The 20,301-nt window shown below is 42.1% G+C and overlaps 2 protein-coding genes across 6 annotated transcripts; one reads left to right on the top strand and one right to left on the bottom strand.

Moving 5' to 3' along the window:
• The first annotated feature begins 2,391 nt into the window (after positions 1 to 2,391).
• On the top strand, positions 2,392 to 9,625 carry TMEM14A (transmembrane protein 14A). Of its 4 annotated transcripts, none has more exons than XM_031611011.2 (5): positions 2,392 to 2,624; positions 3,310 to 3,393; positions 5,068 to 5,169; positions 8,359 to 8,446; positions 9,051 to 9,625. In XM_031611011.2, the coding sequence occupies exons 2-5, from the start codon at positions 3,318 to 3,320 to the stop codon at positions 9,088 to 9,090; spliced, it is 306 nt and encodes a 101-aa protein (XP_031466871.1). In that variant the 5' UTR covers positions 2,392 to 2,624; positions 3,310 to 3,317; the 3' UTR covers positions 9,091 to 9,625. The 4 variants fall into 4 exon arrangements, with proteins under 4 accessions (XP_031466871.1, XP_031466867.2, XP_031466868.1 ...); XM_031611007.2 differs by having other exon boundaries at positions 2,393 to 2,610; XM_031611008.2 differs by having other exon boundaries at positions 2,614 to 2,698.
• A 1,784-nt stretch (positions 9,626 to 11,409) lies between these two features.
• LOC116240797 (glutathione S-transferase) lies at positions 11,410 to 20,025 on the bottom strand. 2 transcript variants are annotated; one of them, XM_090136286.1, is made up of 8 exons: positions 19,602 to 20,025; positions 19,297 to 19,379; positions 17,380 to 17,486; positions 16,236 to 16,287; positions 15,838 to 15,970; positions 14,676 to 14,817; positions 12,814 to 12,945; positions 11,410 to 11,965 (listed from the first exon to the last, which is right to left on the bottom strand). In XM_090136286.1, the coding sequence occupies exons 3-8, from the start codon at positions 17,464 to 17,466 to the stop codon at positions 11,843 to 11,845; spliced, it is 669 nt and encodes a 222-aa protein (XP_089992412.1). In that variant the 5' UTR covers positions 17,467 to 17,486; positions 19,297 to 19,379; positions 19,602 to 20,025; the 3' UTR covers positions 11,410 to 11,842. The 2 variants fall into 2 exon arrangements, with proteins under 2 accessions (XP_089992412.1, XP_089992411.1); XM_090136285.1 differs by having other exon boundaries at positions 11,411 to 11,965; positions 19,619 to 20,024.
• Positions 20,026 to 20,301: the final 276 nt, after the last annotated feature.

Here is a 20,301-nt window from a genome sequence, read left to right as displayed (position 1 = left end):
ACCATGTATTCTCTAAATTCATCCTTGTAATTGGCGCAGCTGTTGTAAATGGAACTTTCCAAAAACAAAGCAAACAAATCATGATATCAATCAAAACAACCAAAACAAGCTAAAATAAAACAGCTGGAAATAGATACCCGGCAGGGGAAATTTCAGCTCAGACTGGCAGTTAGGAACAATTGAAAATGAGAATAGAAAGCACTGAGCAACATTTACACTAGCCTCGCTTCATGCTCTGTTATACCTCACTGCTAGGGATGAGGGGTGTGATTTACCATGATACCAACATACTAATTTAATGAATTCTCCTCACACAAAAAACCACTCCCAAGAGACCATCTGTTCTGTAAAACACAGCAACAGTTTCACAACAGACAGTAGTTTAAGTAATAGCTTAGGGAAAACAATACCAAATATTTTTCATAATTGAAAATACAGAAGAACCTTACAAGCTGTGTATAATTATGAGAATTCAAATTTAGCCCAGACTTCAGTGAGGAGTATCATTGAATCAGTAACTGCAACTGGGCATTATCCTATAGGTGCCAAAAGACGCTGTAGTTGTTTATGTTTTGGAGTCACCTCCAGTAGGACTGCATGATTTTGCTCAGTTTAATTCAATGCTTATTTTGTTTATGTCGTGTTTTTCAAGAGCTGCAAGTCTCAGAATGTTTCATAAAGAAATCCAAGATTTCTGGACTTCAGATTAATGAACCCAATTTGGTTTGTATTTTGAAGCCGTCCTGCCCTCAAGTGTCCTATGCTTGTTTTCCAACAGTTGCTGTACCTCTCGTCTTCCTTCCCACTGAATCTTGTGAGATAAGGTGAATGGTTCTATTTTCCACTGAGCAGGCAGACTTGGACAGCTCACGTGGAGTGGGTTTGTGTCACAATTAAATGCTAACAGAAAAAACAAATGGGACATTAGTAGTGGAAATTAAGTGTGTTAAAACCCTAATGAGAGTACTGATAGACTTTCCAGCAAATTCTTTGGAGCGGAAAACTCCCACACCTTTAAGCAAAGAAATATAAAGGAAAAACAAGATTTTGGCAGGGATTTTCAAATGACCCCTACATAAGGCAGGTATCCAACTCGCATTACATGGCATTGTGTTTCTCTCCCTGTGGCCAGGCTTATGTTCCGCTGACTTGCAGGAACAATGGAAGCGTGGGGAATGTCACAGCAGGCACCTCCAGCTACCACTGAGCTACATGTCCCAACCGATCAAGAATAGCTAATTTGAGAGAAAGCTAAAGTAGCATCAAGGAAGATGAGAAAATATGTACAAAAATAGCCTGTAGTGGAATGGTCCCAAACAAACAGCACTGGAAGATGAGAAGGGTAAAATGCTAGAATAACCATGTCAAGTGGTCTGATAAATCAGCTACGTGTGTCGTATCTGAGTCCTGAGGTCTGGGTCTGTTGGTTTCCCTGAACAAACAAACAGCATGAGCATCCTGTCTGCACGTCTGCCAGAGCAATTTCATGCAGATATCCCTTGGTTCTGAAGACGCAACACTGCAGGTTTGGGTAGTGTGGCTGGAAAGCCACACAGAAGAAAAGGATCTGGGGGTTTCCATCAACAGCCAGCTGAACATGAGCCAGAGGTGTGTCCAGGTAGCCAAGGAGGCCAATGGCATACTGGCTTGTATCAGAAATAATATTGCCAGCAGAAGCAGGCAGGTGATCATTCTTCTCCAGTCAGACCTGGTGAGGCTGCAACTTGAGTGTTCAGTTTTGGGAGCCATGACCACAAAAAGGACATGGAGGCCCTGGAGTGTGTCCAGAGAAGGACAATAAAGCTGTGAGGCGTCTGGAACACAAGTCTTATGGGGAGCAACTGAGGGAACTGGGATTGTTTAGTCCAGAGAAGAGGAGGCTCAGAGGAAACCTTATCACTCTACAGCTGGATAAAAGGAGGTTGTGGCGAGGTGGGGATCGGCCTCTTCTGCATAACAGTAATATGCTTAGAGGTAACGGCCTCAAGCTGAACCAGGAGAAGTTCAGGCTGGATATTAGGAAAAATTTCTTCTCAGAAAGAGTGGTGAGGCATTGGCACAGGCTGCCCAAGGAGGTGGTGGAGTCACCATCCCTGGAGATGTTCAAGAAGAGTGTAGATGTGACAGTGAAGGACACGGTTAGTTAGAAGGGCACGGTGGGGACGGATTGATGGTTGGACTAGGTCATCTTATAGCTCTTATCCAATCTTAATGATTCTATGATTCAACGCAGAGAATAGAAGTGCTCTGAGCAATGAATTAAGGGAGGGAGAGCCCAGCACGAGGGGCTGTGAGCAGAGCAGGGCCTGGCTCTCAGTCATGGGTTTCAGGGTGGATCTGATGGGGTTTTCAGAATTAAAATCCTAAGTCAGACTACAGATCTTTCACTCTGCCCTTGGAGCCCAGGAAGACCAGCCACCCCAAGGCTGCCCAAGGAGCTTCCGAAGCAGAAGACAACACTCCCTGAGCCGAGGGCTGCAGCTGCACAGCCTCGCCTGGACCCTGCTCTGCCTCCCGCTTCTGCCAAGAGCCACAAAACGGCGCTCCCCCCTCACGGCGCCATGATGGCAGCACAAACCCACCACCTTCCTCGCTCCTCGCCAGGAGGAGGTCCGAAACCGCCGGTAGAGCCCGGAGGGAGGGCGGAGGGCGGGGCGGAGGGAGGTCGGAGGGCGGCGGGGCGGCGCGGCGGAAAGAGGTACGGCGGGAGGCGAGCGGGCTCCGGGGGGAGCGATGGGTTTGCGCTGCAGCCGCCTCCGTTCTGCCGGCGGGAGCTGCAGGCTCCGCCTGCCTTCAGCGGGAGCGGGGCCGGAGCTGGGGATGGGAGCGCCCTGCGCGGGGACAGCCGGCGGCTGGGCACGGCCTGCCGAGGCTGTGAAGGGTGGTGGATCAGAGGGCAGCTCTGAGCCCGGCCCCTGACCTCGTTTTCAGGGCTCATGTTGTAGCGCGGCCTCGTTTAGCCCTGTAGTTCCTGTAGCTAAGCCGTGCTCTGACCAGCCCTCAGCGCAGTGCAACAAACCCCACGCTCAGCTAGCGCCCAGCTCAGCGCTTGCCTATGTGTATTTTTGACTGGGAGCAGTCTGATAGAAGTATGGTATGCCTCTGTACTGAGGAGTAAGGAAGGGCCCCAGCTGGTGACAAGATGATGTGACAGCCCATAGATGCATCTTTATCCTTTGAATGGCGTGATACAGTAATAAAGCACAACTTCCAAGAGTGAGATGTTATTTAGAATACTTTAAACAATGTGGTTGTTTGGTTTTTTTTTACTCAAGTCTTCAGCCACAGTATGTTTTTTTCCCCCCACAGTTGGGACCATGGCTGTTGACTGGATTGGGTTTGCATATGCTGCTCTGTTGGCAGTTGGAGGCGTTGTAGGATACACTCGTAAAGGTGAGTCCTGATGTGTTGAGGTTGGGGAATCTCTTTCCTCTCTGCTACGTTTTGTGAAAAAGAAATGGTGAAAGGCATGTAACTTGTGCTGTAGTGAACACGACTGCATCTTAAATCCAGCCCGTGCTGCTAGAAGATTTGCTTGGATCAGCTTATGCTTCTTTCTGTTTATCCAACTGATGGGTTTGTTTTCGGGGCAAAAGTCTGCTCTTACTTTTGACCCTCAATGTGTTTTGTGCCATTTCATTTCCTTTAATTGTTCCTGTGTTAAGCACAATAGATTATCTTCAATTAAAACATATTTTCTATAGAGGCATCTGGGATTGATTTGGGGGTTTCAGATGCACACCAGGGAGAGTACTTTGTATTTACTTCTTCTGACCTGGAGGTTAATTATGTCTGGCATTTTTAACGCTGTACATTTTCACTCTAATTTAGGCAACCAGGTTTTAAATTGTCATGTACTTTAAGGCATATTTTCCACATTTGAGTCATGTCGATGGTGCTTGCAGTGAATTGGCCCAGCTGGCAGCAGCCTTCCTGAGCTGAGTGCAGCGCACCGGCAGAGGTCGCAGCTGTGCCGAGGACAGCCGGAGCTCCCTGCTCGCTGTCCCGGGGTGAATGTTCCAGCAGTGCAGCAGTCTTGTTCACCATGGCATTATCCATTATGATTTTGGGATTCAGGATCACCGAATACCAAGTGTGTGCATGTTTGCTCCTAAATGGCTTTATGTCTTTACTTTCTGAAAATCTTCCCCCCCTCCTCCCTGCCATCTGCTCTCACTAACTATCCCATTTGCTTGTTATCTTCTGTCTTTAGTAGCTGGTCAGTCCTTGTGGAAAATGTGATTTATTTATTTTTATCAGTAATGATTTCTGTTTTCTTGCAGATTCTTGATTAAAAATGTTCAGTATAACAGGACTGGGATCTATATGTCTTCTGGGGTTCTGGATTCTTCCTTTGTAATCATTTTGGAATCAGATTAATCCAGATATTGCCTGCTGTGCTGATTCTGCACTTTTGTCATATGGTACCAAGTCAAATGCCTATTCAGAAACCAAATATACTGCTGAAACTCTGGACTTCATGAACCAGTTGTGTAATAGCATTGAAAGGAAATGTCAAGTTAATTAAAAAAGACATCCTCATTGCCATCTAGTTGTTTGGGGGTTTCTTTGTTGCTTTATTTTTTTTTAGATCTATATTAAATGTAATGTCAGTGATACCATGGCATCCAGTTTAGCCTTTATATGCATTGACCATAATGACTTTAGTGTCATTTCTCAGAGGATCCCAAGTGCTATAAGACACAATAAAAATGAATAGATAGTCCAGAAAGGTTACAAAAATGCTTCAGAATGTATGCATGATAGAAAAAATAGCCTAGTTCAGGTTTGTTCTTCAAAGAGCATTCTTCCCGAATTACAAGTATTAGTAGGTCCTCATCCTCACCCTCTAACTTAACAGACATTGCCAGTAATGCTATACAAGACAATGACTAGGAGGGGTTACAGAAATGCTGCCTTCTTTCACACAGGCTGAGTTGGCTGCACAGTGGCAGACACGGCTCTTATTTTCAGAATATTCAGATAATACTGCGTAGAGACAGTTACTGTGTAGACTGAGCATAAAGACATTGTGTTGAAAGATAACACTTGAATGTTTTCTTGCAGGTAGTAAAATTTCTTTAGCTGCTGGTCTTACCTTTGGTTCCATGGCTGGTTATGGAGCTTACTGTGTAACACGTGATCCAAGAAATGTGAAGATATCATTGTGTAAGTGTTTTACTACAGTTTAAAATAATAAAAAAAGGAGACTTCACTGAAGTGCCTGTAAAAATCTCTCTTGTTTTAAGTATTGTGACAATTCTTTGTTTTTTTCTTAATTTTTTTTGAAATATAATTTGACACTTCAGTTTAGCTTGCAAAATTCAAGAGCTTATGTGTGGAACTATTGGCAAGATAAAGCAGCTCATTCACACACAACCAACAGGTGTGTAACCACAGTGCTGGGTGGTTACGTAACAATGTACGTGTTGTGAAATCCAGCTGAGAAACATGGAAAAGTACTGGAATGAAATCATACGAGACAGATCAGAATGTAACTTGAGACTTAAAGGTGGTGTAAGATAAAGTCTTGCATGATGTTGAATGTCCTTAGCTCTCAATGAAACAAATAGTTGATGTGGTGGTTTTCTTTACTGCCAAGAAAGGGTACAAACCATGCAATGATTATCATCCTAGCAAGCTTCCATGAAACCTTCATGAAAGCAAGGAACTACCCCCTCTATCAAAGGGGTACATCATTCACCTCATGTAACTGATTTGCAGTAAGAGTTACTGGAAACTTCTGCCACTCATGATTTTAGTACTGATGGCCTAGGCTGTGGTTTCACACACATTTAACTTGCATGTAATCCAGATTGTGCTAGCAAACAATCATTTTTTCTAACCTTAGTTAGAACTTATGGTAGAGCATTTTTGTTGGCTTTGTTTGTTTGAAATCAGCTACAGCTGTAAAAATGTCTTCCATTTAATTAAAAAAAAAAAAAAGTAGCATTCACACCAACTGGGTTCTTTGGTAAAGGTAATCATAGTGTACCTGAGCAGCTCCTGCATGGTCTAAAATTGGATATTCAGGATTTGCAGCCATGAATTTGCTCAGATTACTGACATCTGACATTTGCACTGACGACACAACCATGAGTGTATGTAAATTTGTAGTCATTCAATGTGAGATGCTGTTAAGCAGCATCCAACATTGTACTTTTATGGGTCAATGATATCATGAATTTGGATACAGAATTTGTGAAAGAGAAAAATTAGAACTTATTACATGTTGATTGTTTTCCAGTTCCCTCGTTTTGGAAGGACTGGTGTATGATTTCCACTAATGTAGATATCAGATGTAATAAACCAGGCTCTCTAATAAATGTCTATGGATTTTGTAGAAAATCAGAATGCTTTCATTTATGCTTAGCTTTCTGAAGTACCTAGAGCAACTAGAGCATAAGTGTGAGAGGCAGCCTAAATGCATGGAAGAGGGTGACCCTTCTGAGCATAGAAACTAGTGGGGTAAATTAGAATGTAATGAGACAAGTGCCCCAAACCTTTAAAAAGGATAAGGAAAAAAAATCTCCTCCATAATTGTGGTTATCTACAGTATCTGTTACCTACTTGGGAGCCTCCTACAATAGCGTGGGTAGTGATTCAGTACAAGTCCTTGTGTTGGGGTTCTTGTAACTTGTCCTGTGTGCCAAGTGTATGTGGCATACAGATACCAGAGCCAAATTTCCCTAGTAGTTTTATAAACTATTTTTTCAAGCATTTATGCACTGTTGCTAATTTGAAAATGTTTGAAAAAAAAAAACATTTATTAAAAACAATAAATAAATAAGGAATGGAGAGTCCACTGCCCCTGAAGTGAGCTCCTGTGTTTTCTAGACTGCTTACTGATTGAAATAGGTGTAGAAAGTCATGCTTAAGTTTGTTACTGAGAATGCAACTCAGTGCATTTGCTGTATTGAGCTGTTTTATGAGTTTTATCTTTATGGTTTACTGAGCTGAATTTGGCTGTATTATTTTTTTTAACTGATTAAAAGTGAAATGTTGAATATTCAATGCTTTTGAAAATCAGGTCTAAAAGATAAACATCTTAAAAACTCCCTGGCACATTTGAAAAGCTGAATATTGGTAACTGCAGAGACATCACAAACTAAACCCAGGCATGTTTTGTAGCTTCTAATTAATTGTAAATATAGTCGGGGCCCTAGACAAGATACATGCTGTGGAATAGTCTGCTCTTCAGACATTCCTGAGAGGATCATAACTATGGGACCAGAAAATAAGAGCAAGGGATAGTGAAGCAAGCTATCTTTAATGAGTGCACATGCTTAGCCAGGAGACTTTTGTTTGTAACTGCCAGAACTTGTCACATAATGTTGGAATGAGTTCAAAACTCATTTTTGACAACTGTGAGCACAGCTCACAGAACTGTCCACAGAAGGTGGGGGAGTTTAAAGAGAATTTGCTGGATGGTTTATCTGCTCCATGAGAATAGAAGAGCTGCCAGAGTGATACAACCCAGCTATCAGCCCTGCCTCTGCTCTCTTCTATGAAACATTTCAGGTGTCAGTTTTTTAAATCAACTATAGCTATCTTTGCAGCTTTATGTATTCTCAGTCTCTTTAGCAGTCATTACCTGATTTGGAATCCCCAGGCCTGGTTGACTGGTCTGTTGCTACCTCTGTTTTCAGGTAAAAGGTCCAGGAAGAAGATGCAATTCCTTTCATGATGTTTGTTCTCCATTGCTTATGCTGCATCTGTTGCCCTGTGGGGCTGCCCGCCTGGTGTTGCAAGCCTTGCTGCTAATCAGAAGTACTTATGACCACAGTGCAGGAGATGTTAAGCCATATCCTGGAGCAGAAATAAAGGAAAACTTTCAAATCTAGTTTTTAAGGCTTAGCAAATACAGAGCTAGCATCTAAAATGATTTCTTTTTTTTTTTTTTTTTAAGGAAAAAAAAATCCCAACAGTTTGTGTGTTCTAGCTCCTTGGATAACTAGTAAGAAAAACAGTTGCAGTGTTGGGATTATGACACACTGTATTTGTAACTCAGCATAAATGTTACTGTTAATGAAGAGGATTCTTCCAACTTCATTGGTAGCCCCGATGAATGCAGATATACAGAGGAATACAAATTCACCACCTGACAAACTTGCTTTGCATTCACAGAAAAGGATTTAGCATTCTTCTGCACCTGGAAATTGTATCTGCAGCTGAAGGGAGTCCTGGTAATGAATTTTGGAAAAGCAAGAATATTTTTACAGATCTCTCTCTATGATCTCACATTTTACTAAACTATGTTTTGTAGTAAAACATGTCACTGACCTTTGATTACTCTCCATATTCCTGACAGTTCTCTCTGAAAGAGGTAACAAATGCATTGAATTTTTTTTTTTACAGTTTCAGCTTTTCTTTTGACCGTTATAATGGGAATGAGGTTCAAGAGGTCCAAGAAACTGATGCCAGCTGGACTTGTAGCATGCCTGAGGTAAACATATATTGAGGATCTCAATGTAAAGATTTCACTGATTTTCAAATAGTTGCTACTCAACATCTGATTCAAGCTAGCATCAGTGGAGGTTACTACCATCTAGCAGCTGTATGGTTTAAGTGAAATTAGTTTGGTCCTGTTTCCGTTGACCTGCTTTTTGTCTCACTAGGCAGATACATAAACTGAGGACAGCGTTTCTCAGCAAAGAAAGGAGATGTCTGCAGTGAAACATTAATGCATGTTGATAAGGCTTTTGGAAGAACCTGAGGAAAGCTTCAGTGCTTCCATACAGATATGCATAAAGCCAGTCATCTAACTTCATACAAAAGTCATCTTAAACACACACACACACACAGTTGCTAAAAGTTATAAATCAGGACTGAAACTGCAAAATGTTATTTTCTGTTGTGTCAATGACAGAACAGTATGCTTAGACAGACTTTTGGTGGACATTGATGCTATAGATTGAAACACTTTGAAAGATTGCTTACTAGAGATTCTAGTGTCAGGTATTTATGAATGTGCTGTTGTTTAATGATGATTTTCACTGTTTATGCACAATTGTATTTATGGACTTTTTTTTCTGTTTTCTTTTCTACAGCCTTTTGATGATTTTGAGGCTTGTTTTTATGCTTCTGTAGGAGAATGTAGCAACTTGAGAACTGAAGTATGTCAGCCATGCCCACCTTGCAAGCAGGCAGGCTCTCCATACTTGAAAGACAAATTGGAACACAAGTCTTATTTTGCTTTTATCTTTTCAGTAAAAGATCAATACGTGTACCCTAATTACTGGCACTTGCCAGCTGGTGTGTTGCAAGCTATTTATAAAAGCTAAAACAGTGGTTTGTTAATGATATATTTTGATCTGCTTAAGCAATCTGCTGACTCGAGGGACCTTTACCTCTAAGTTCGATAGCTTTCAGAGGTGCTGAGCACACCAGGAGACTGCATAAGCACTGTATCTCAGAGATGTATTGTTTTGAAGTATAATTTTGTAGCTTCTGTAATTAAGTAATCAATTCTAACCATATTGTTAGTCACTAATGAATAAAGGCATGTGCCTGTACTGTCTTGTACAAAAACCTGTCTTCCTTTTGAATACGTTTATCTTCTTCTACTGTTTCTAAATATCAAACCTACTATCAGTGTTGAAATAAAACTTTCAAGCTTCTCTCAGTTTTTTTATACAGAGTGAAGTGTCATTTTATCAGGGGAAGTTGGATGAGCTGCTCTGTACTCATTACTGATTTAAAACATACACTGTATCATGAACAACTATCCTGGCACTAAGGGATATGGTTTGGTGTCCCTTGTATCATAAATATACATATATATACATAACGTGCATAAATATTATTAATATATGTATTATTATTATACATATTGTTATAATAATATATATTATTATATAATAATAAATGTTACATATATAAATATATATGCTTATATCTGTAAATATTATATAATATTATATATATTATCTATATAAATATTATTATAATATTATAAAGGCTACCTATTTCTGAGTGTGTATCTCTGGTCTCAATGCTACACCAATCCATTAGCAGAATACCAAGCTTCCTTTTGCTGGCAGGGGCTTAAGTGCAGTGTTGCAGGCTGCTTGAACACCTAAGGCATATCTGATCAAAATGACTAATTGCAAATAACAAAAAAACTCTCCAGCTCCCACCTCGAGTCTTTAGATAGCAAATACTGGTACCAATCACCACCAGGTGTCACCAGACTTATGTGCAAATGAGCTGATATTCTATGGATTTCAGTTTAGGATCCTGATAAGTATAATGACAGCTGGACATGTAAGATGTGGTTCTTTCTATCCTGAATTAGACCTTCAAGGCCAGTCAGGGGAATTGGACTGCTGTGTACCATAATAACAAGCTTAGATGACCAATGTTGTAGATGAGATGAATCCTGCTTTGAGTGAGCTCTACTGAAAAGTTTAGGCAACCTACTGCTGAAATGTAGACACCCTCCGTCAGTTGCTTGCTAGCTCATATCCTAAATGCAATGGGATTTTGCATTGTTCAGTACCTCCAGAGTAGAGCCATCTTTGCATTTTCAGAATTACCCCATGGGCACAACGACAGACATCAAAGCCAAACACTAACCCAAAAGCTTTTGTCTAAATACCTGTGCAGCCCGAGCAAGTAATGTTCTTAGCAAGTTTACTGTATCCCTTGGGGACCGAGCACACACTTACAGAATGCAGAGGTGATGCCCTGCGTTAGTCTCTGCAATGCTTTGACCACCATTCCATTTGGAACAGAGGCATAGCAACACAAAACTTCTTAAGTACTATGATGGGCAAACTGCCCTTCTAGTTCAAACTGCTACTTCCAGCTAGCCAAGCAATGTTAATTTTAAGAAGTCAAGAACTAATATGAGCAGTATGTGGGTGATTGGGGTGTTCCAAATTTGTAACTCTGAAGTACATTATTGGCCCATGCAAGTCAGAAGAGGAGTTAACTTTGCTGGGCAGCAATTCTGCCTATAAACTGGTTCACAGGTATATCTCCCTCATCTGTTTGAGTCTTACTGAGAAGAACAACTAACTGGAAAGACAAAAAGAGTTTACGTCTATATTTCTGAAGTGGATGGTGACAATTTCCATCAAATGAGGGTAAAGAATCCGAAACAGGCTTTCTCTCAACAAGACCTTAAAGCATCTGCAAACTCTTTTACTGAAAAGGTAAGCAGAGCTGCTTTGAGAAGTGACTGGGAAGGTAAAAGTCAAGTGTCTTTCTCCTCACTGCAGCAGTCCAGCCATGCAAGAATAGGAGCAAGGAATGAGTAGCAGCAGACTAATTAGACACATGTACTTTGATCTTTCAGCAATCAAAATCTCTTCTAAGAGATTCATGTGAGGATTAAAATAGTTTCTTACTTTCAGCCATAAACTTACGGAGATCGTGAGATTTTATTTTATTTATTTATTTATTTATTTCTTAATACAGACAGCAAATAAATGCACAGGGATACATAGAATTTTGACCAGGAAAAGTAAAAAATGAATTACCAAATGTTATAGAGTGGCTCTTCTGGGCTGCAATTAATAAAAAGGGAGTGAAGAGGTTTTGTTGCAGTGCTTTGGAAACTACAGCTGAAACACTTTACCAGGCATGTACTGCAATTAATGGCTAACCAAACAGCAAACATTAGTATATTTTATTTCATGTAACTGATGGTAGTAGGAACTCTTGGTAATAAAACACTGCCTTCTGTAATCAGCAGGTCCAACAGCCTTTAATCTAAATTGTCTTCCATCTCAAAGATTATAGGGCACAAACCACAGAATAGATCTACACAGTTTACGCTTAAGAGGCACAGCTTAGGTAATATACTACAGGCACGTTATCTGTAGCAGCCATGTGATTAGATATTGAATATTTTCCTCACATTAGCAATTGATTTCTCATCTAATGGTGGCTTCCTCTGGCTGCCAGGCTGCAAGAATTTTTTGATTGTTGGGACATTGCTCATTCTTCCTTTAAAAGCCTGTAAGAAGTAAGAAAGCCAGTGAAAGCAAGGAAATTATAATCCCATCCTTTATAGCTTAAAAATCAGATGACTTGGATTTTTTATTCTCATACATACTTATTAAGCAGCGAACATTAGTAGCTACCTATAGTCAGATCAGCACTCAGTATTTTTCATGAAAAAAATGTATGCATATATATTTGCAAACATGTCTCACAACATATTGGTCTTTTTGGAAAATTCAGGTGTGAATATTCTAATCAGGAATGGTACTATAGAGTTTCCTTGGTTTTCCAGATGTGGATGGGAGAATTTAACATTAAAGAGTAAAAACTCAGCTGCAAAAGGTGAAATGGAAAAAAAAAAAAAAAAAAAAAAGGAAAAAAAAAGGAAAAAAACACAACCTGAATCCAAATACTACAGATGTATTTGGGCTAAAAAGAATCTAGGGCAGGAGCACCTCAGTGCAAAACACCACAGATGACAAGAAAGAAGAAACACTTCTGTATACAGTTTCTTCAAAATGTAATTTTGCTAGCAAAAGTAGGATAGGAACTGCAGCCACAGCAAGCCATAACCTTCTGTCCTGATGCCCAAAGCTGTGTTTGAAGACATGTTAGTGGCAGTGGCAAAACCAAACTGGTAGAGTCAGTAAGTGAATTCCTGCCAGCTGAAAGCAACTGGGAGCAGCAGAGCTGAAGGAAGGTGACTGTAGGGGTGTTCAGCTTGTTTTAGTCAACAGAAGATCAGAGAGCTGCCAGCAACTCAGTACAATGGTTCAAAAGACTTAAACATCAACGAGCTTTTAAAGCTGGGCAGTGAAATGTGTGTGTTACATTCCATGCTGAGATCAGATGATCACTAACCTGTAGCAGAGGGAATGCAGACAGTATATCAGACTTAAGTTCTTCTGTCATTAAAATGGCTTCCAGCAGGTGGATGTCTGCCCAGCTTAGCTTGTTGCCAACAAGATAATCCTGACCATGGTCTTTTAAGGCCTACAAAATAAGAACAAATAAAGAAGTCATACAGTATGCAATGATTTTACCTAGATATAACAGACAGATTTCTACAGAAATAAACAGCAGAAGAAATCCATACAAGAACCCATAAAGATGATTTCTACTACAATCCCACTGGCCAATATTAGCATAAAAAAGGCAGCGACTTCTGGGAGAGACAAAAGCTTGGTACCTTGTTGCAGCTATTTCTTACACTGCCAAAACAAGCTCCACCAGAACCTGACTGCTGAAGCCGTATGGAAACTCTCAAGCAAAGCATCAGAACCAGATTTCCTTCAGTGCTTTGGAATTACTATTTGCTGCTCATAGTTCAAAGTGATCACACCTAGAGAGATTTTCCTGTCAGGACTGCATAAGGCATGGACTGCGAACCCTGCCAAGCTGAATCAATTGACAACTGAATTGGCCAGTACAGAAGGAAAGTTATTAATTCTTCTGACAAAATTAGCTAGGCTAAAAGTCATGCAAGGTTTAGTTTTGTCTAATGTAAATTAATAAGGATTATTTTAAAGACTTTTCCCCAGTAAACATTCACATTAATACTTGTAATAGTTGCCTACGACGCCATAGACAGTACAAAAGTTGCATTTTTCTAGATTCCAGAAAGTTCTATAAAGATATCCTCCAAAATATTCTGATTTCCCAGAGCTACCTTGTAGGAGCAGATCCCATGATGATTTTTTTATTGAAAACCCTTTCTCTCTCAGACCTCTTCCTTAACCTCTCTCTGCACTCCTCCTAGGGAACCAGGAATTTGAGCCAAACACGGCTGTGTAGCCTTGGCACCGACATGGAGAAACTGCTACAATGGGAGAAAGCGCTGCAAGAAAGTCTGCACAGCATAGCCATGCAGGGCACAAACAGCAGCAGGAGGTGAGGATCATCGCTAGCTCTAATTCAGAAAGAAAAAAATGTTAATAGACTCAAAAATAAAAGAACCTAAAGAGAAAAACAAAATAAACAGCAAGTTGGTAGGAAATGGCAACACAGTAACACAGAGGCTATGTTCCTGGGAGCAACAGAAAACAACCCTTCCTCTCCTTGCCAACTCCTGTGCAGCAAAGGCAGGCTTTTTGCGTGCTTTGAGTGCAGTAGGTGTACTAATGCTCACAGCTCCTTAGAGGCCACATCTTTAGTGCGTGCTAGCCAGCAGATAATTGCTTTCCTGCTTTTAAGCTAGATACATTCTGTTCGTGCACATCTCTCTGTGCACATCTAAGGGTGCCCAAATAATGCAATTCAGAAAAGGACAGTAATAATCTCTAGATTACTTCCATTAAAACAGTGGGTTCATGAAAAATCACAAAATTAGGTCCTTAATTATAATATGTGGTTGGATTTAACTTTGAACATCAAGGGTATGTATACTTTTAGGCAGGAAGCTCTGAAGGCTGGCAAAGGTATTTAAATGGAGCATTTGTGCAAAACAATGGGAGCTACCAGCCACTAAGCTATGTGCAAAAAGTTTAAGTGCACTATTTGCAAATTTGCCCTTTGAGTAGTCTTTAAGACAGCAAAGGTGCATAGTACTGAGATCAGCCCAGTATTTGCAGCTTTCTTTTCCCATTGCTGAATGCTGGTTCCATCATACAATCCCAGAGCTGTACGTACCACCACCTGCCTTCAAGCTATGAGTGTGGGGCTGGGGCAGGAGGGCTGCACTCTGCGTGGCTGCCTTTGCGGACTCCTGATGTTTCATCCTTTACCTTTTCATAAACAGGAAAGTATCTGGTTGTAGCTCGTTCAGTGATTAAGGCAATATTTTTTTCTTTCACATCGGCTGCTTGAAAAGGGAGAGCCATGATCATTCCCATCAGGTCTGTTGTTCCCTCCACATACATATCAATCCTGAAAGAAAAGGTTTAAACTCCCATTTTGGTTATTTTCCTGAAATACAGTACTTAAGAGATCACTGAGTAGGATGCTTGTTAATGAATGTAGCCTAAACCATTGGTTCACTTTCTTGTTCTTCCACTTTTGATTCTAGCTCAGGTTTTTTGTTTACCCAAATATCTTCAGAAACAGGCTCATGGTGTATGCAACAAGCAGAGTATAAACCAGAGTCTAACAGATGCTCACACTGTTTTCACAGAACCACAGGGGGTTGGAAGGGATCTCTAGAAATCGAGTCCAACCCCCAAGCCCCCAGTTTTCCACTGATACCCTACTCATCTATTTTTTATTAGAAAAAAATCACATGTGCACGCTACTATGGAAAATGTAACAGTTTTGATGTCAAATCATAAAAGGATCCAGGCAAAAAATGGCTGCCAATTGATAGAATCATAGAATGGCATGGGTTGGGAAGGACCTTAAAGCCCATCCAGTTCCACCACCCCTTCTGCAAGCAGTGTTGCCACACATTTGAACACATCCAGGGATGGAGCATCCACAGATTCTCTGGGCAACCTGTTCCAGTACCTCAGCACTCTCACTGTGAACAATTTCTTCCTCATATCTAATTTAATCTACCTTTATTTATTTTAAAGTCATTTCCCCTTGTCCTGTCACTACACTCTCTGACTAAGAGTCCAGCATCTTTTCTGTAGTCCCATTTTAAGCACAAAAAATAAACAGCCTTAGGTATTAAAACTGCATTACTGTTCTGCAGTTACCCAGCAACATAATGTAATTCCTCTCTGGTAGTTCAGATAAGCCTGAATGTGCCAGAAAATTCTAATTATACTGATATCTAACAATCATCTCTTAGTGTCAAAGTCTGTTCAAGCTGTCTCTGGATCTGAGGGGACAAAGCACAAGTACATTATGTGCGGCTTTGCACACAGTCATCTCAGAGCAATATTCTTCCCATATACACTAAAAATACTGAAAAAGTATAAGTAAGGACAGTATGTACTGCTACTGTACCAGGCTCTCTCCTTCAGGTCTTTCCCATAGAGATTGTATTTCCCTGCTATGTAGCAGAGGATGGCTCTGGTCTGCACCATCTTCATCCCATCAATTTCCACCATGGGCACCTGCTGGAACAACAGGGATCCATCTGGGGAAGAAAAAAAAAAGCAAACTATTCAAGCAGTGTAGTACCACACTGGTTCTGAGGAACAGACTTAATAACATGTCATGACATTTCTAATGCTGAGTGATGTAAAGCTTTAGCAAGGCAACCGGTCCTCTCAAATCTCTTTACAAGTCACGTTATATCAGAGATCTTACAGAAATCTCATCTCTCACTAATAAAAGTCAGAAGAAGCTCCTTTTGTTCCGTTGGTGTGAACTTATGTTCAGAGGACAGTCCACAGACTCACCATTGCGTAATTTTTCTAGGTCTTCTTTTTTTTCTATAAATTCTTCCTCAAACTGAAAAGTAAAGACAGAAAACAACACTGTAACACTCCAGAGTTAATGGGAAAACAGAAGGGAGTCTGGGAGCCGGACTCCACCTCTCCCTACTATTTCCCATACCTCTCATCACTGTGTTGACTCCTATTCCTCATCGCTTTTCCAGCAAATAACCCTGGACTACACCATCCCAACCCATCAGTAAATGCACAGTGCTGTACACTATAAAAAATCTTCTTCCATCATAAAGCTCTGCTTACTTGCATGCACAAGCAATTCACAGACACTGAATCATTCACTGAAAAGCAGCTCACATCATGTGAAATATTGAGAAGTTTTTAATATGTTATGCCTGTTTCTGTTACACAACATTTTATGCCTCTCTTTTTCTTATACATATAACTGAATCATAGAATATTGTGAATTAAAAGGGATCTACAAGGATCACTGAGTCCAACTCCAGTGATTTTTGTCTGTTTCTAAATGAAAAAGATGTTTGAATGAGAGCACTTGTGCTCTGCAGCTTCTCTGTCAGCAGTACTCAAAATGAATGAGCACCACTAAAAAAGCCTTTTCTTTCCAGTGCAACACAGTGTCTAAGAAAATAGTTTCAAAGCATTGCATTCAAGCAAAAAGTGAACAGAAATTAAGATGCCTTTGGACAGCTGTCACCTGGTGTGAATCTGGACAGCTCCCCATTGGCTTCAGTGCAGCTTTGCTGATTAATCTTAGTCAGGTCCTGACCAATGAACAAAAAACACGTTTTTTGGAGATTGTGTTCTGGACTTCCTCACACGGTACACTTAAGATACGGGAAATTCAGACTGTTCTGTTCTGTAACAAAAATTTAAGATCTCCACAACATGAAGTATGTGTCAAAAATGAACAAATTAATGATTCTTTTTTGCATATTAAAATCAAAGAATACCTTAAATAAAATACAAGAGAGTGTGTGTTACTGAATGTAAGCGTTCTGCAGCACAACAGGTGATTTTGTACATATCTCTAAATATAGAAGTACTTGGAAAACCTTTCTGAAACCAAATCCTTATTTCAAACAGAGATTAATCTTATCACTTTGCAAAATTAGAAAAAAAATAAGGTACAAACTTCAACCCCAGCTGCTGCTAACAGCCACCGGATTGACTCCATCTTCCCCCTTCCTCTGGTATAGTGAAGCTTAGGTTTCCCCGCCATGATTTCAGAGCTCTTCTTTCCTAAGAAATTCAAGGAGATATCTTAAAGAAAGCTTAAAAAAAAAAAAAAAAAAGCATATAAAATGTTCTGTTCCAAACTATGAAATACATCTGGATGAACATCAAAGTAAAAGGACAATCAAGACCTAAGTACTGGGGTTTGACACAACCACAGTTCCTGTGGATTTAGTGGGGAGAAAAAATGGAGAACATGAATCAGTTCAACACAGAATTATTACCGAATAAAGCAATGCAATCTTTGCAGTGGGTGTTGGGTTTTGTGACAGCATCTAAGTCACATCACACTAGAAAACCTACTACATGAAACTGACCACTTTGCAACAATTGCAAGCCCGAGACACCAGCATTACTTTGAGCTCTCTTGTTATGAAGTTTGCTCTGAGCACTAGCTGAACCACATCATACATTATACAGCGTGCGGACTGACTTCAAGATCCATTCCAGTTTTATGAACAATTAAACTGTAACAGGTATGCATATCTTATTGACTCTGAGAACACAACTTAAAGACTCATGCCAAACAAATGCAATCATGATCACCTCACCACTGGATAGATAAGGCCTGGACAATGCTCCCAGCATCAAGGACTGAAGTCAGACCACCAGATAACGGCTCAGGGATTGAACTTGGTCCTTTCAAAGTTTCACTACCACCAGGTGCAGTCACATCCCATAGTACAAACCTGGCAGCTGAAGAAAGCTTGACTGCTGCTGGAAACAAAGTTAACACTGGACTCTTTTCACTAATGAGTCCCAAAAGATAACAGCAGATTTAGTAAGAGAACAAACTCACAGACTGATAGCAGCGTTTCATCATCTGATGGTGTTTCATCATCAAGCCAAGGTCTTATCTGTTTTCTATGGGCACGTTTTATTTACTCTTGTATAGGCTTTACAGCATTCAATTAAGCCACAAAATGCACTTTTGGCCATAATCTCATAGGTGCCAGTGAAAATGTAGAAATGAACAGCATAACAGTGAGAGTAGAAATTGCACCTCCAAGCTTCTTCACTGAAGTTCTTTATGATGGGCAGTATCTTCAACATGCCCTATTAAGCAACAGCCATTGCTTTGCAGGAGAACCACAGTGCTCCAGCCCAAACTACTGGTCTTCCAAACCTCTGATCAGCTGACATGTTTGTATTCCCAAATACCTCAGTCTCTTCCACCAAAGTTCTAATAAATATGCATTTGATAACAAAGCCTTGGTTAAGACTTGACAGTTTAGAGTGGTAAACAGCCTAGAGCCTGAAGCTCTGGGGCACGAGAGGAAAAGCAGAGATCTTCCAGCAATGGCAGCGCTGAGGAACCCAGCTCTGGGCTTTGGGCTGAACACCTACTGTGGTGGCACCGTGCTGAAGGGATCCTGTTGCCGCTCTGCAACACACCTCCTTGCAAAGCATCGACTCACATCCGAGTAGCAAACTTTCACCTTTCCCGAGCAGCACGGCTGGGCCTGAAATCACCAACCGCCCACATCTGCTGCCTTGGGCCTCAGCTACACCCACCACAGTGACTGCTACAGCTGTGAGCACTGTCTTCTCGCTTCTTTTTTTCTGTGCGTGTGTGTTTTGCTCAAAACATTTCTATCACCCGCCTTCCCGGAAGAAGCACAGAAGCAAACTTCCGAGCCTGCACACAGTCCGCTGCCCCAACTTAAACGCTCTTCCTCGTTGCACGCAGCCCTGCTCGCAGCCCGGGGCGCTGCTCTGCTCCCCGCACACACTCGCGCGGGGCTGCTCAGGCAGAAGGGCCTTGGAACACAGACCCTGCTGCAGCCAGCCCGGTCTTGCGACTGCAATCGCTTACCAGACGGCTGTTTCCACTGGAATTCGAGCTAAACGTTCTGATCCAAGAACTATTCCTTCCACCGCTCGAGATGGAAGAGGAGCCTGGAAGAAGACAAAGGCAAATCACAATCCGTGATCGCACGGCTGAGCCGAGCACAGCCTCTGGGCTCCTGGCGCTCGGCCGCTCCCACCAGAGCCAGCCCCAGCCCCGTGCCAGCCCACCGCAGGACCACATCCAGCGGTCCGGCAGCACCACCCTCGCTGCCGTCCTCCCCGGGCCACTCGGAACCCCCGCACCAGCCGCCACCCCTCAGCCCAGCGCGCCTCTCCGCCCCCACTACCGCCGCTGCAGCCGACCGCAGCCCCTCCGTCGCCGCCGCCGTGCAGCTTCCGGCTCGACCCCGGAGATCCGTGCCGGCGGTGGGCGGCCCCGGGGCTCCGTGCTGCCGGGCGCTGCGGGGCGGAGCTGCGCCGCTGGGGGTCCGAGCGCGCAAAGGGAGGCGAGGCTGACAGTGAGAAGCCGAAACGGCCTTGGCTCGGTGGGAGCGCTGCTCGGCGGTCAGCTCAGCTCCAGCGAGACATCAGCACGGTTTTCATCAAAAGTCCAAAGCGCAGGGCCGTGGCAGCCCCTGGAAAGAGGCTTAGCGAAAAGCAGGTGGTGTTAGCAGGAGCTTCAGGGCCTGGAGGTGGCCCAGCTCCACGCTGGGAGTGCTACAATGTCACATCTTTCTGGTTTCTGCTGCTGCATTTACATACGTGGGTGATGTGCTGAGCACGTCTTTACGTACTGCACTTCCTTGCTGGTTCTCAGTAGTACAGCTGGATTTCAGGCACTGTTACGCACAGCTCAAAACTGAGTTCAGTATCAGCTGGCAGCAGACAACGCAAAGCTACGCATGTCAGGGCCCTGTGGCGCCTGATGCCGGCCAGGCACCTCCTTCCTCAATCATAACAGCTTCTCAACTCTACAGCTGGCTTCAAGCATTCCTCTTTCAATCGAGTGCTCGTGGCGGCCACGGCTGAG

The sequence above is a fragment of the Phasianus colchicus genome, chromosome 2, assembly GCF_987193195.1.
Source record: "Phasianus colchicus chromosome 2, bPhaCol1.hap1.1, whole genome shotgun sequence".
Taxonomy (NCBI): domain Eukaryota; kingdom Metazoa; phylum Chordata; class Aves; order Galliformes; family Phasianidae; genus Phasianus; species Phasianus colchicus.
This window is presented reverse-complemented; position numbering and strand designations above follow the sequence as displayed.

Bases quoted from the DNA above. Each gene is read 5' to 3' on its own strand.
- TMEM14A (XM_031611007.2), top strand. From the start codon at position 2,562: ATGATGGCAGCACAAACCCACCACCTTCCTCGCTCCTCGCCAGGAGGA. The intron at 3,394-5,067 runs GTGAGTCCTGAT...GTTTTCTTGCAG, and splicing joins TGTAGGATACACTCGTAAAG to GTAGTAAAATTTCTTTAGCT. The intron at 8,447-9,050 runs GTAAACATATAT...TCTTTTCTACAG, and splicing joins GGACTTGTAGCATGCCTGAG to CCTTTTGATGATTTTGAGGC.
- LOC116240797 (XM_090136286.1), bottom strand. From the start codon at position 17,466: ATGGCGGGGAAACCTAAGCTTCACTATACCAGAGGAAGGGGGAAGATG. The intron at 15,971-16,235 runs GTGAGTCTGTGG...TTTCTTCCCCAG, and splicing joins CCTAGAAAAATTACGCAATG to ATGGATCCCTGTTGTTCCAG. The intron at 12,946-14,675 runs GTAAAGGATGAA...CTTATTTTGTAG, and splicing joins ACTTTCCTGTTTATGAAAAG to GCCTTAAAAGACCATGGTCA.